Below are 15,749 nucleotides of genomic sequence, written 5' to 3'. Positions count from 1 at the left end.
CTGGTGGGGAGGGGTGGGCAGGGAGAAAAGTGCAGCAATAAATGAATGGAAATCCAAAACCTCTGTAAAAAAAAAAAAAAATAAAAAAAATTAAAAAAAAAAGCCAAACCAACAAACTTACCTCTAACTTCAATCTCAGAGATGTAAAATACTGAAATTTTTAGTATACGGTCCAATCATAACATTTATAGTGTGTATAGGAGAGAACTCATGGGATTTGATGAAAAGGAAAGCTGTTTGTGACTCCTTGTACCATTTACATCACCAGAATGCTGTTTTGTAGTGGTCACCACTTTTGTTCTTCAGAAGGAATGCGATGACTTACCTTATTAGGTAGACTTCACCAGGACTTCGGAAGCATACATATCTTGACTCTTGTACATTTCTACTTTGTAATGAGAGGTTGAGATGACAGAGGTACACTTGCAAGGATATGTGGCTGTGGCTTTAGTTCCTCTGTTCTGCTCTTTGTGTAGGAGTGCAGAAGAAAAACCAACTGTAATATATTTCAAAGACTTGGAATTGACAAAGAAATGGTATCTTTCTGATACTAGGACAAAACCATCCCCCATCTGTCTAAATTAAATAAAGCTTGAAACCAATAGAAAAAAGTGTGCAGTGTATATTTTGTAATTTACGACAAGACAATAAAACAATGGACTATGTATATATATATATAGATATAGATAGATCTCTCTTAGGCACCATAATCAATATGAGCCAACAATATTTAAACTTGATTCAGGGCACATTCAGACATTTGTTCTTATTTACAAATATTTAAATTAAATACAACCTGAAATGTGTTTTCTTACGTACAAAACCCAAAAACTATACAACTCAGAGCAGTGGTTTGTTTGTTTTTCTTTTTTTAAATAATTTACACATTTAAACTAAATGGAGTCACTTGTGGTGCTCAAGTTTTTATCACCCCTTCCAGAAAATCTTTCTCTACCATTTCTTCTATTTTTTGCCTGGCTTTGCTGGAAAATGGTTTGTGGTTCTCCAGTTTGATGTCCTTATTAGGAAAGATGTTTGAGTAGAGGACGGGGCTCCCTGAGTGGCCTGCACTTCGGCTTGTGACCTTGCTGTTAAAGACCTGGCTGAGGACATTGAAAAACGGCAGGAGCTGCTCAATACTCCGTACAGTACAGACGGTGAGCAGCAGGCGCCCCGGCTCCCAACCCAACGTCCGCCCTGAGCTGTCTTCCTCTGGGGTTTTCTGTAGAAACAAAAACAAACAAAATAGCAACTGATGAGGAATCACATTATAAACTTGATAGAAATAGCAGGTAAAAGCTTTTGCTTCAACTGAGGACTTTTGGTTCCATTATTAAGTACATTCTTTGTAAAGAAGTCTGACATTACTAATCTTTTCTACTCAGGCTGTCCATGCAAACATAACTTAATAAAATCGGTGGGGGCAGGCACAGGGAGAATCAAATAATACTGTTTATGTTGTGCTTTGTATATACTCAAAAAGCTTCCATAATTTTGGACTACTAGGTCACAAAATGACTATTTAAGAATCTGGGAGAAGATGAATTACTTGTACCATTAGTAAATGAACTCATTCTTTTTTTTTTTTTGAAAGCTAAAGCAGCTTTATTAATGGGCTCCCGGGCAGGATCCCTTGGTCTGGAGAGACAGACAGACTGGGAGAAAACGCCAAACCCATTCTCTTTGAATTAAATGACAGACTCAATTCAAGAAAGTCTCTCTCTTCATTGCCGTTGAGTTAGAACTGACTCCTAGCTGACCCTCCAGTGGGTTTCACTGACTGTAAATCACACAGGAGGAGACTGCTCATCTTTCTCCTGTGACCCATTAATTTTTGCCACCTAGCACAAAGAAACAATGGCAGGGGAGAAACTCTGCCCTGCAGTGATAAAGAATATGGGGAGAAACCCAAGCTGGAGTCATAATCATTTGGTTAGTGTCCTGGCACTGCAGTTTACCTGGAGCATGTAAGTGGGCCTCACTTAGCAATGAGGAAAACTGACTAATCTCAGGCTCACAATGTCCAAGCCAAATGAGAATACATTTGGAAACTGTTGTCTAAATATAAATAAACCTAGAGATTCTTTGATGAGGTCAACTAAATGTTACCATCAGCTGTAAACAGTCTATACAGAAAGATCATGAGGTGCCTAGAGATTTTCAACTTTGGCAGAATCAGGAAAATTACAATATGCTAAATAAAAGAACAAAGTGGGTAAGAAAATCATTAAATGAGACTTAGGAAGCAGAGTTACAGTTTGTAAACTGGAGGATTGTGCCTTGTACATGCCAATGCTGCTGAAATGTTTATCTCATACTAATGTCACTAGTTTCCTAATGAAATAAATGTCTGCAAAGGATAGCTTATTTTCTGTGTGTGTTTGCAAGTTTTGTTTGCATTTACACATTACAATTTTGGGAAAGGAAAACAGACTTAAGTCAAAACAGAAGCCTTCAGGACACAACATGAGAAGATCACTTAGTTCTTTATCCATGACCAAAAATTTAAAAAAAAAAAAATCCCCACCCATAACTCCCCTTAACACTTTATTTCTTAGCAATTATTCAACCTCCAGCCTAGATTATAGAATGCATTTATCTCTTCCTTTTTCGTATCCAACACATTAAAGAATCCTGGCTGGCTTTCCCATCCCTGGCTACCATTCAGTGACTGACCACACCACCTGTAGTTCCTTACATCAGATTGTGTAAACAGTAATTAGCAGGTATGCAGAAAAGCCTGGGTGGCACAGATGGTTAAATGCTTGATTACAGCTGGAAGGGTGGCAGTTTGCACTCACCCAGAGGCCCCTCAGAGGAAAGGCCTGACTGCTGCTCAAAAGTATCCATGTCACAAATAGGCTTGACATGACTTGGAACCAGCCCAGAGACAGCTAAAATGTAGGTCTGTGAGAAATGTATTTATGCTGACTGTGAAGGAATAGCTTGTACCATATACATAAAGCTAGTATCCAATTATAAGAGGATTATATTTTTATTTTCTTCTTACTGTTCCTGTCAGTATGTGCCTTTTAGACTACACACTTCTCTAGAGTGCTCCCGTGTTCCAGCTTCTTCATTGTAACTACATCCACCTCAGAAAACCCAGACGTGTTCCATGCAGACTACTTCTGACATCCTTGGTCTGCATTTGAAGACTGACTTCCTGTTTACCTCACTCATGGTTGTTGAATCCAGACCTGAGTTTGTGCCTCAGTATCTGGTCTAGATGTTGCAGCATTTGCTGCTGTATCACAAGCATCAAAAAGCCACCCTCACCTGATGCTTGGTCATCTCCAATCCCTCCAAAATCACTGCCTTAAAGTCCTCCTCCTTGTCCTGTGGAAGGAAAGAGGAGAACTCACATCCTTTATTCCAGTGACATGTATGGCTGGCCATGAAGACCTTGTTTATAGTGATCTGGATGGGAAAATGGTTTCCATTCACAATACTTTATTCTTACTCTGGAACAAGTTTTGAGCAAAAGGTAAGTATTATAAAAACTCAATACTTCTATGAGATGGAAAGGATAAAAAAAATCCATGTGCCTGCAGTCATTTATCCTATTGCCAAAGATCTGTTGTCATGGGTACTTTTTCCAGACACCTAGAAATTCTATCCAGGGTATTTGGATCCAAACTGCCCCCTCATTTTATTCAATCCCTCAAGAAGATACTGGCACATTAAGTCCACTTCCTTGTGTCTTTCACATACAGCCTTCTGATTTAGTACAGCTCAGAGCTGCTGTCTGAATGTGCACTGTAACAGACTGGAAAATTCCAGAGCAATCAAAATACCTACCAGGACTCACAAACAATTAGATCAACTGAGAATTAGACATCATTTCTGAAAATTTCTGAAGGCCAGAGAAAACATGATAAGAGTATTGATTGTTTTGGAGAGCTCTGCTGTCCTAGTGGCAAGAAGCTGTACTGCAATCCCAGAGGTGAGTGGTTTGTATCCCATATGCTCTGCTGGAGGAGGGACAATCTTCTGTACTGGTCAGATCCAATTTGATGGTATACACGCACGTGTGCATGCGTACACACACGTGTACACACACACACACACACACACACAAATTTTTTTAAAAAGTGTTGGTTTGGTTTTTTTTAAGGGTCTACTAATGGGCAAAAACTATAACTTGTTGCGTCCTGAAAGATTTAAAATATATAAGCTATGATATAAAAGATATTTTGCAAAGTTTATCCTCCAGAGCTCTGGTGGCACAGTGACTAGAAAGCTCAGCTGTGAACCATGAGAAGTCTGAACTTCTCAGCTGCTCTAGGAGAAAGGTGGGGCGTCATGTGTCCTATAGCCTTCAGAGGCCTCGTGAAGCAGCTCTACTCTGTTCTGAAGAGCTGCTGGCTTTAAACTGACTAGGTGGTACAGGGGTTGATTCGGTTTTCTTTTCTTTAGATAAATTCTTCCAGAGCCCTGGAAGGTACAGCTGCTGAACATGCTGCTAACTGAAATGCTGATGGTTCATATTCCTCAGCTTCTCCACAGGAGAAAGACCTAACAGTCACTTGGAGAAAGGCACCATCTTGGAAATTCTGTGGGCAGTTCTCATCTGTCCTATGGGTCACTGTAACTGTGAGCTGGGATGACTGGCTAGTGATGTTTGGTTTCATATACTGTAGTCCCTTTATTACAATGGGGTATGTTCTAAGACCCCAGTGGATGCCTGAGACCATGACTAGTACCGAACCCTATATATATTTTCTCATATATGTACATTCCTATTATTGTTTCTAAATTAGACCCAGTAAACAAATAATGATTAACAGATTGGTAGCACAGCATGTATATGCTAGACAAAGGCTGAGCCAGTGGAATTTCATCACACTACTCAATCTTAGATTGTGGTTGACCTCAGGTAAGAGAAACCTAGAAAAGGATAAAAACCTTAACGGCAAATGTTTTTATTTCATTTTTCCACTTGAAGGATGACCTTCATTGCATACAAAGAGGTAAATAGCAGTGTTTTAAGAAACATAGGTTGAGCGTTCTGGAGATCTATTTAATGAGTCATATCAACATTAACAAAGAACAGGAACCATAGAAAAGAAAATATGTAACTCACTTGTTAAGGGCAAACTGTCTTGTGAGAAATGTTAAATTTAGTTATATAGCTGCACTGAGTTAGGATCTGAAGTATTTTATTATAGGTCAGATGAAAAATGAAACACACTGAAAAAATAGGTTTCTAGCATTCCAATTGGGAAGGAGGACATTAGTAATTTCTCCCTTTATTATGATTGGTGAAATACAACTGCCAAGTTTATTTTAAAATGTTAAGACATACAATCTCCTTACTCACCAACAAATGGACAGTGACACTTACCCAGTAATAAGTTCTATTAGTAGGGGAAGGTATGTTCTAAATATCCCTTTTATCATTGCATTTTCCCTGTTTCTCTTCATGGCATTTTGGATAGATATTACAGGTATATTAAATTCTCACCTGTTACTAAGTAAATCTTTTAGGACTTTTAATACTGTTATATGTTTATGTGGTTTCAAAGGTTTTCTTTTTGACAGGAATAGATTAAAGTTATTTAGATGTTATTAATATTCACAAAATTTTCTTTTTAAGAATTGAAAGGTATAAAAATAAATAATTTAGGGGGAGAGAGTATTAAAATCCATCATGTCAACTTTCAAATGGTTTCTCTGATGTTCAGTTTTATGTAAAGACCTTAGAATCCATAAAAATATTAATATATGTACCTATTCAGAATTAAAATGAAATTTTCTAGGGTTTTTATGAAGGCAAATGTACCTCCTACAGTTTCATAATGTTGGATATTAAAATTAAAAGTTAATGTTCTCAGCTAACTAAAGAGCATCTTAGGTTAGGTATGTTATTAAGTGCTGTCGAGTCGCTTGAGACTCATAGTGACCCTATGTACAACTGCCCTGAACCCTGCTCTATCCTATGCCAACTTTACTGTCTCTGACACACCTACCCTCATTACCCTAGTAACTCAAATCAATCCATCTCATCGAGGGTCTTCCTCTCTGTCTGTTCCGACACCCTTCCAAGCATGATGTCCTTCTCCAATGACGGATCCCTCCTTACAACGTGCCCAGAGTATGTCAGATGAAGCCTCAGAATCCTTGCCTCCAGGGAGCAGCCAGGTTTCACCCTCTCTAGGATGAACCTGTTTGTTTTCCTTATTGTCCATGGTATATTCAATACTCTTCTCCAGCACCACAGCTCAAAGGCATCAATTCTCCTTCTCATTCCTAGTCATTGTCCAGCTCTCTGAAACGTAGCAAGCAACTGTGAAGACTATGGCCTAATCAGCTGCACCTTAGCCTCCAGGTTGATGTCGTTGCTCTTCAGTACTCTGGAGAGGTCCTTGACAGCCGAATTTGTCTCTTGATTTCCTTTCCAAGAGTGTTGACTGTGGAGCCAAGCAAACTAAAGCTGTGAACAATCTCAGTCTCCTCACCATCTATCAAAACACTGCCAAACGACCCAGTGGTGGGAATCTTTGTTTTCTTGATGTTGATCTTCTATCCATATTGAAGACTGCAGTCCTTGATTTTCTGCAGCAAGCGCTTCAGGTCCTCCTCAGTTTCAGGAAGCAGGGTTGTGTTATCTGCATAACACAGGTTGTTGATGGATTTTCCTCCAATCTTGATGCCACATTCCCCCTTGTACAGCCCAGTTTCCTGGATAATCTGTTCTGCATATAGATTGAAAAGGTATGGCGATAGGGCACATCCCTGGCGTATGCCCTTCCCAATTTTGAACCATGCAGTGTTTCCTTGCTCTGTTCTGATGACTGTGCCCAGGTCCAAGTGTACGTTTCACATAAGCACAATCAAGTGTTCTGGAATTCCCATTCTTCTCAGAGTCAGCCACAGACTGTTGTGATCCACACAGTCAAACACCTTTGCATAGTCAATGAAACACATAGACATTCCTCTAGTACTCTGTGTTCAGCTATAATATCTGTAGTATCATAGCCTCTTCTAAACCCAGCCAACACATCACTCAGTTCTCTGATGCTGTACTGCTCCAGTCATTTTTGGATAATTTTCAGCAGAACTCAACTTACTCTTTTTCAAAAGGGAGGAAATCAGTATGTCAAGCCAAAATGAAAAGGCTGTCAAAAATTGGTTATGGGCTGAGTTGCTTAAATCAGTACATTGTTAGCAAGAATGAGAATTGCTCTCCTATCAATAGTTTAAGATCAATATGGTAAGCAACTATTCCTTTAAAAAGAATTCTTTTTAAAGTCTGGAAATAATAAGATCATGGAGGATTCTCCTCTCCCCAAATATTTTAATTTTAAAATGTCTCCAGTTTCTCAGGGGCTTCAACAATTTTTGTAGTTACATAAAACAAAATCAAATAAATGTTAATACCTTTGCCCTTTTCCGAAGAAGTTTTGCTAGTCGTACTACATAAGGTTTAAATTCTCGTTGATGTATGCCTTGCCTTCTGACTTCCAAACCTGAATCATCGGAGGCTTCCGGAATAAAGGCCCATCGGTACCTGTGCAGAGAAGAATGCAATTAGCATCAATAAGACCGATTCTGTGCTGTCCAGGAGGGGGCTACATGCCGTAGATCATGGATCCACCAAGAATGTGGATTAAAACTGTCAACCTTGCTACTTGTAGCCCTGGTAGCCTGGACATGTTTCCAAGATTTTTTGAGCCTTTTCTTCATCTGTGTGAGAAACTACAATTCTTCACTACCTTACAGGACTAATTAGTAGGAGAATATGTAAATTTTTGTAAAGTACCATGTAACACATATGGTTCTATAATAAAGAAGATATGAGCACAAAGTGCTCCACGTTTCCTTCCATAATAGTTAAAGGGCAGAAAATCCTTAAATGTACATTACAATCATTTAGCATATTTATAACACAGTATGACAAGGACTTGATTTTCCAACATGTTACACATTGAGGGTAAAGTGCTAAAAGAATTTAAGTCAGTGACATTAATTATGTTCACTATTTTGTATAACAGCTTTTTAAACTCTTATTTTTCAATCGTTATGAATCAAATAGTACAATGAAAGAAAGAATGACCAAAATACTGTCTCGCTCAAGCGAAGAAGTGAGAAAGAGCTGTTCTTTGTGAAGCGAGGTTGGAAACTACTTCATGACCTTTTCTTCTAGTAATAATATTGTCTAGTAATTGGAGTTGCAGTATATAAAAAGTCAATACAGTAAGCATACTATTTCATACTGTTCTTAGTACAGAGGGTACATTTCTATCACCTCTGCGAATATAAATCTCCTCGTGAACTTTGACCACTTCCTGCAGTTCCTTTTAGTAGTATTTTCTGAACTTGTTCAAGCCTGCCACGGTGCTAACAAATATTCAATCACTGGAATTTCTCCAGAATAGATAGATGTACATGGTTTTCAAATAAGGGGAGAAGATAACTGATATAGTCTCTAGTTCTTACTGTTATTCTGAACATTAAAAAAGCTTGCAAAATACTAATTTTTAGAGATTTAAGCATGTTCAAACGTATTAAAAAAATCTGATGTCTTGCCCTTTAATATACTACTTCAGAAGAATAATGCATTATACCAATTTATTTTTGATCTTGTGGATAAAACTTCAAATTAGGTACATTTTGATAAAAGTTTATTGTAGTTTACCTATAATTTTTTAAAGTTTGTATATTTAAATAAACTACTTGAACATTCTTGAGTATCTAAGAAAAGGGAATTGTAAGCCTTCTCGTTAGGCCAATTCACTATCATCTTACAGAAAACATCCTGAGTTCTGGTCCTCCCTTTTCCCAGTGCTTTCTTCAGTGTGTATCTTTTGCTCTTTCTCTCACTGCCATTAATATCCCTGGTACCACAACTTCTTCTGAAACCAGCTTGAACTTCTGGTAGTTCCTGTCTACGTGCTGTTCTAGATGTCTTTGAACTATCTCCAGCAGTATTTTGCTTGCATGTGATACTAATGATACTGTTTGATAATTTCCACATTCTGTTGAATCACCTTTCTTGGGAATGGGAACAAATATGGATCTTTTCCAGTCAGTTGGCCAGGCAGCTGTCCTCCAAATTTATTAGCATAGACTTGTGAGCACATCCAGGGCTGCATAAGGTGCACCTGATTCAGATCATGGTCTTTTCTATCACTTGCTATATGCCTCTGAGATACTGGATAACAAATAAGGATGACAGAAGAGAAACTGATGCCTTTGAGCTGTGGTGTTGGAGAGGAGTATTAAGAATGCCAAAAGAACAAATATCCTTGGAAACAAAGATGGCGAAGCTGTGTTTCACATACTGAGGGCATGTTGCTAGGAGAGGATATTCCCTGGAGAAGGACATCATGCTTGGAAAGGTCAAAGGCTGGCAGAAAGGAAGACCCTCAACCAGACGGACTGAGCAGTGGGCTCAAGTGTGTCAAAGATTATGAATGGCATCAGACAGTCCTGGGTTCAAGGCATATTCGTGGGCTTGCTATGAGTCATACTCAATGGCACCTAACAATATTGAATTAGAACTGACTCACAGCTGATCCTTCATTGAGTTTCTGAGGTTACCAAGTGCCCAGAAAAAGACTGCCTGTCTTTCTTATGGAGATTTAAATTACCAGAGATACACTGTCTTCGGTTAGCAATGCAGTTCCCTACAGACTGTAGGGAACCAGAGCTTCCCCTTCACATTGTGTAGCCAAGATAAACTTTCTACTGTTGACTCCTTATAAAGGTTCAGAAAGATATCCTTGGAATAAAGTTCAAATCCTTTAGATTAGCTTATAAACTCTTACATGATTTGCCCATGTCCAGCCTCTTCTCTCAGTTCTCTGCTCTAACAATTCTGATCTTTCAATACTGAAGACACAGCAACTCCACTGCAGCTTCTACTCACATCTCACTCCTTACTCTTCACCTCAGTTTAAACTTTCCTGAGAAGCTCTCTATTCTGTCCCTCACAGGAAGGACTCTTATGCAGCCTAAACACCCTGTCTGTCATCTTCTAGAACATGCATTCTGTTTAACTGCACATCATCACTAAATTAAAAACTTCTGACTTTTATATACACCAAATGCTTTACATTCAGTAAGGAGCCCTGGTGGTGTAGTACATAATGAAACTGAAAGACTCACAGTTCAAATGCACTAGCTATTGAGGGAGAAGGCCATGGAAACATGATGGAGGGTTGCTAAGGTCAGAAATTACTGGACAGCAGTTAGTGTGGTTTGCTTTGGGTTCACACAGAGTGAGCATTCACTTTGATAACTGAATGGTCTGCTAATACATACACATGAACTTGGTGTAGCTTGTACTGATGTACACTGCTGAAAGGTCAACCTTTCAGCGTAAATTCAACGGAAGCTCTGAGGGAGAAAGATAGGCAGTCTTCTCGAATGCAATGTGCAGCCTCCTAAACCAAAAGGAGAATCAACTTGGAGGCGGTTTGACACCCTCATGGAAGTAAGAGTGGACGCCTCTTCTTCCAATAATTTACAGCCTCCTAAACTCAATGGTTTCACATAAGCACAATCAAGTGTTCTGAGATTCTCTTTTTTCTCAGTGTTATCCACAGTTTGTTGTGACCCACACAGCCAAACGCCTTTGCATAGTCAATGAAACACAGATAAGACATTCTTCTGGTGCTCTCTGGTTTCAGCCAAGATCCATCTAACATTAGCTACAGTATCTCTAGTACCACGACCCCTTCTAAACTCAGCCTGCACTTCTGGCAGTCCTCTGTTGATGTGCTGTTCCATTCATTTTTGGATAGTCTTCAGCAGAATCTTGCTTGCATGTGATATTAATGATATTTTTCATTAGTTTCCACACTGTCTGATCACCTTTCTTTGGAATGGAAACAAATATAGATCTCTCCCAGTCAGTTGGTCAGGTGGTTGTCCTCCAGATTTCTTGGCACAACCTGTGAGCACATCTAGGGCAGCATTTGATTGTTGAAATGTCAATTGGTATACCATAAATTCCTGGGGCCTTGTTTTTTGAGAATTCTTTTGGAGCAGCTTGAACTTCCTCCTTCACCACCACAGAGCCGACTGGTAGCATCAGGATGGATGGTGAAGAGATTGACATTGTTCACAGCTTTAGTTTGCTTGGCTCCACAGTCAACACTCTTGGCATCAGCAGCCAGGAAACTAAAGACCTAATGCATTGGCAAAGTCTGCTGTTAGAGACCTCTCCAAAGTACTGAAGAGGAATGATGTCAGTCTGGAGAGACTAAGGTGTGCCTGATACAGACCATGGTCTTTGCAATCACTTGTCATACATCAGAGAGCTTGACAATGACTATGGAGGATAGAAGGAGAATTGATGTCTTTGAGCTGTGGTGTTGGAGAAGAGTATTGAATATACCATGGACTGCTAGGAAAACGAACAGATTCAACCTGGAGGGGGGTGAAAACAGGCTGCTCCTTGGAGGCAAAATTCTGAAGCTTCGTCAGACATACTTTGGACATGTTGCAAGGAGAGACCAGTCCTTGGTTTGGGAGGGTGGAGGGACAGTGCAGAAGAGGAAGACCCTGGATGAGACTGATTCAGTGACTGGGATAATGGGGGTAGGTGTGTTGGAGACAGTAAGATTGGCATGGGATAGAGCAGAGTTTAGGGTTGCTGTACATAGGGTTGCTATGAGTCACAGGTGACTCGATGGCACATAACAACAATAAACTCAATGGAAGAGCAGCTTGGAGGGGTTCTGACACACCCATGGAAGTAAGAGTAGATAAGTAAACTTATTTACTTCCAAAAATTTTCAGCTTTGTAAACTCAATCAGCTTGGGGAGGGGAGGGTTCTGACCCCCTCATGGAAAGAAGAGTGAATGATGCCTTTACTTCCAGTAACTGCCATTCTCCCCTCTGAGAAACAATTATATTCTCATGTTATGAATATTCAACTTATACAAATAATTTTTAATTAGTTTTACATACCAAGCAAGTACATTAATTAGTTTAAAAAATAAATTTAATATCTTTGTTTTCACTTACATTTGAAACTGAGGAAGATTTTCAGAAGGCAAAGCCAGAGCCAAATCCAAAAATTTGCAAGCAGAAAGATAGAGGTTTAACCACCGCTGGCTGTTGTAGGAAGTAGAGAAGCCATTACCTCCTGTGTAGGTTGTCTCCAGACCAGCTACAGACGGGCCTGATGTCCTGCAGGCAGGAGACAGTGCTGTCAGCAGCTGCACCTACCCACCCCTGCAATTACTGCAAAATCTAGCTAATTTTTTTTTCATTTTTATTTAATTTTTTGTTTCTTTTCTCTTTTAAAAATATGGAATGCTTCAAGAATTTACGTGTCATTCTTTCACAGGGGCCATGCTAATCTTCTCCATACTGTTCCAATTTTAGTATATGTGCTGCTCAAGTGAGCACGAGCTATATTTTTCATAATCATTAGGACTGAATTATACTAGTCATTGGTAAAGTCACAATTAAATTAATTTTAAAATCCTCAAATTAAAAATGTGCTTTGTTCTTGAACTTTTTAGAATGTTAAAAAGCAGTCCATAGTACCTTCTCAGATGTAAGGAATATAAAGATGCCAATTATTTTTACAAAGAAACCCCACTACTCCATATTCTGCCCCTAATGGAAAGTCTTTTGAGAATAATAAACACAGCTACTCATACAGGAGACTGATTCTGCACACCAGCAACAGGAAAAAAAAAAGATTCAGGCAATCTGTCTTAGAGGAAATGCCAACGTTTACATTTAGTTGTATATAAGTCTTTCTAATAAACTTTCAATGTGTGGGGTTTTTATTTTATAAAATTTCCTTCTTTAATAAAAACAAGCTATACTTAGTCACACAGTGAGAAGCTGCCTCTCTTCAACAGGATGAAGTTTAAAAACATTGCCCTAAATTCTGCTCTGTGCTGTTAGTGTCGAGGGCACACATCTGAGGCACCAAACTACCATGACTCCTGCAGCTTCAGACAGTTACCATTTTAAGCTCTATTTATGTCTAGATGCCAGAGGTTACATACAAACATCAACAGTTTACTGCAAAATTCTTAAGGAATAAGTGAAAGTGAAAGTGCATCATATTAAAAATGATCAGGTTAATAATAAGGGAACTAAATAGAAAAAGCATATAGATAAAACTACACTAGTTGGTAAGGAACATTCTGGTTAATTTTAAAATATTAAACACTAATAATACTGAAATGAATTCTATTTTACCGTGAAATATCTTCATCAGCAGTGAGTTCCTGTTCCATTAGTAAAAATACTTGTACCTGGAGACCATAAAATACATTGCTTATTTACTTCAACTGGATACATAATCTGTCCTAAGTCATCTCTACACTATATTTTCATTACTATAAAAATGCATTTTACACTACATTTTCAATGATATTTAATTTGCACAGAACCTTGCTCATCATTTGACAGAGGCCATCGTGGAAAAAAATACAGGTTTTGTTTTTTTCTTTTTTCCTTAAGCTGATAAAATATTAAAACAGATTTTCTTTGGTAGGAAAATGACAAATGCTAGATTTACAGGGATCGATCCCTTTCTTTTCCTTACCGATTCTCATTATCTCCACCCTTCAAGTCTTCGGACAAAAGGTGACCTGGTATGGTTTGGGGTGGGAGAACGAATAGTGTAGGTGGGCTTGGGAGGGTTTTATTGTTTGCAGGTGTAGCAGATCTTTATGAAAATCTGTCTGAACCAGTTTGATTGGCTAAGTGCTTTATATCAAGGGTGAGTGTGTATCCTAGAGTGTGTTTAGATTCATTTAAATCTTGCTAAACCGTTTCTTCTCATACTAGATAGGCTACTGCCAGAGGAAACAACCTTGGTTTCCACAGGGAAAAAAAAAAGTCAGAACATTGATGTTGAAAATACAACAAAAGGAACCAATGATTTAGGTTGCCTCTGGAAGGTTCAGCTTATGGAAATGGAATCTGACTTGGCTTACTCACTTTTCCAACTACAAAAACTTTTTTTTTTTGAGAAGACATGATAGCAATTCTATTCAAATTATTTCATAATACAGAAAAAGATGGAATATTTCTAAAGTAATTCTATGAAACAAACATAACCCAGTACAAAAGTCAAAACACCACTAAAGCAAAAAAATTATAGATCAATATCCCTCATGATCACGGGTGCAAAAATTCCTAAAAAATACTAGCCCATATCCAACATACTTATAATACTTATATATACTTATTATAATACTTATTATACTTATAATACATTATTATGATCTAAGGTAATAATACCGGTCCTGATGGCATAGCATGTAGAGAGTTGCACTGCTAGCCCAAATGTCATGCCTCTCTGGCCATTCGAATCCACCAGTGGCTCTGCTGGAAGTTGGGCAATCTTCCTATACAATTAACAGTCTTGGAAACCCACCGAAGAGTCAACTATTATTAGTTGGTTCTGACTTGTTGGCAGAGCGAGAGCGAGAGCTACAAAAACTTTTGAGTAACTGGTTTAACTACAGTTTAGTTTTCTTCCAGGATTAATTTTTATCCAGTGGATATACAAGAGATGATCAAGTTGCTTGATAATTAAGATTTATAACTTGATTGACTAAAAATTTACTCACAAGTTCTGTAATCATGGTAGGCCAGAGTGAGGTAAGATGTTGTGGAGACATTCTTAAAAGTAACACTCTAAAAAACAGGAATACTTGAGAATGAAGAGTTGGCACCTGGGGCAAACGAAGACTTTCAACCAATCTCTCTGAAAGAAAGGCAACAATAACTAAATAATTTGAGTTATTACTACATAAACCATTCCTATATTAATTAGTCTAGTGCTTCTCAACTTATCTGTGGTGAAGGATCACATTTTTAAAAATCTCCAATCTTTTGAAGAAGGATACTTACATAAAGCATAAAGATATATCATTAGAAAAAGGAAGTTAAAGAGACAAAAATACAAATATAATTTCCAATTGTTAGATTAAAGAAATTCTGACAAATTCTTGTAAACATTTATAAACCTTACTCCAAATTTCTGTATCATGGACAAGATTACAGAGTCAAACTAGTCAGTGGACTGTACTGTAAGCAAATAAAAAAATTCTAGGGGAAAATAAATATTGTTCATGCCATACATTTGACATTTAGTATGGAAGGTTAGAAAAGGTGGAAGGAAGAGATATAATGTCATGAGAGAAATGCCTGCCAAGTTACCACATTGACTGTTGAGCCCAGAAGCTCCACGAGCACCTCAAGCAATAAGGGACATCCTGATTTGCTGGGACAGTGGTACTCTTGCAGTGAGGGACGTCCTGATTCTCTGAGACAGTGGTGCTCTAGGGTATGTTACTTGTCTAAGGATCTCCATGTGACAAAGGGTGATCATCAAAACTGATCCCTTCTGAAGACAAGGGATGGTGAAACTCATTTGATGAAGATGATCCAAACTTTTTATAATCTCCTCCAACCCCAAACTATCATCTCCAAATAAGTATTACTACAGATTCAAGGCTTTGCCTATATTTTGGTGCTTTCCTTGAAGGAATACACCTCCAGCTACAATATGAAAATGCTAACTCCTGTCTGTAGTTAAACAGTCTTTATAAATCATCCCAAAATATTAATGCCAAGGACATTAATATAAGATGTCACATTTTGACAAGTTCAACTGTATTATATATATATTTTTTTGTGTGTGTGATAATTTGTGTTGTTTCAGCAGAGAAATCTTTATTTCTAAAATGTTCTAAAGTACATTTTATTTAATGTATTTCACTATATAACTTAGCAAAAGTTCTTTTTAAGGAACAAA

General features: G+C 38.1%; 2 protein-coding genes across 2 annotated transcripts in view; one reads left to right on the top strand and one right to left on the bottom strand.

Moving 5' to 3' along the window:
• PGM3 (phosphoglucomutase 3) overlaps positions 1-548 on the top strand; it is a 34,679-nt gene extending 34,131 nt beyond the window's left edge. Inside the window, exon 12 of the mRNA XM_006892161.1 lies at positions 477-548. Coding sequence (XP_006892223.1) covers positions 477-548 — 72 coding nt within the window. The remainder of the gene's footprint in view (positions 1-476) is intronic.
• Positions 549-605: 57 nt separating this feature from the next.
• Positions 606-15,749, bottom strand: part of DOPEY1 (dopey family member 1) — a 161,728-nt gene continuing 146,584 nt past the window's right edge. Inside the window, exons 31-35 of the mRNA XM_006892160.1 lie at positions 14,560-14,696; positions 13,178-13,233; positions 11,981-12,145; positions 7,384-7,513; positions 606-1,222 (exon numbers count right to left, since the gene is read on the bottom strand). Of these exons, the coding sequence (XP_006892222.1) occupies positions 917-1,222; positions 7,384-7,513; positions 11,981-12,145; positions 13,178-13,233; positions 14,560-14,696 (794 nt within the window). The 3' untranslated portion in view covers positions 606-916. The remainder of the gene's footprint in view (positions 1,223-7,383; positions 7,514-11,980; positions 12,146-13,177; positions 13,234-14,559; positions 14,697-15,749) is intronic.

The sequence above is a fragment of the Elephantulus edwardii genome, unplaced genomic scaffold (genome assembly GCF_000299155.1).
Source record: "Elephantulus edwardii isolate Elephantulus edwardi_28Jun2011 unplaced genomic scaffold, EleEdw1.0 scaffold00111, whole genome shotgun sequence".
In the NCBI taxonomy this organism is placed as follows: domain Eukaryota; kingdom Metazoa; phylum Chordata; class Mammalia; order Macroscelidea; family Macroscelididae; genus Elephantulus; species Elephantulus edwardii.
Note: the sequence above shows the minus strand (reverse complement) of the source record. Positions and strands in the feature narration are given on the sequence as shown.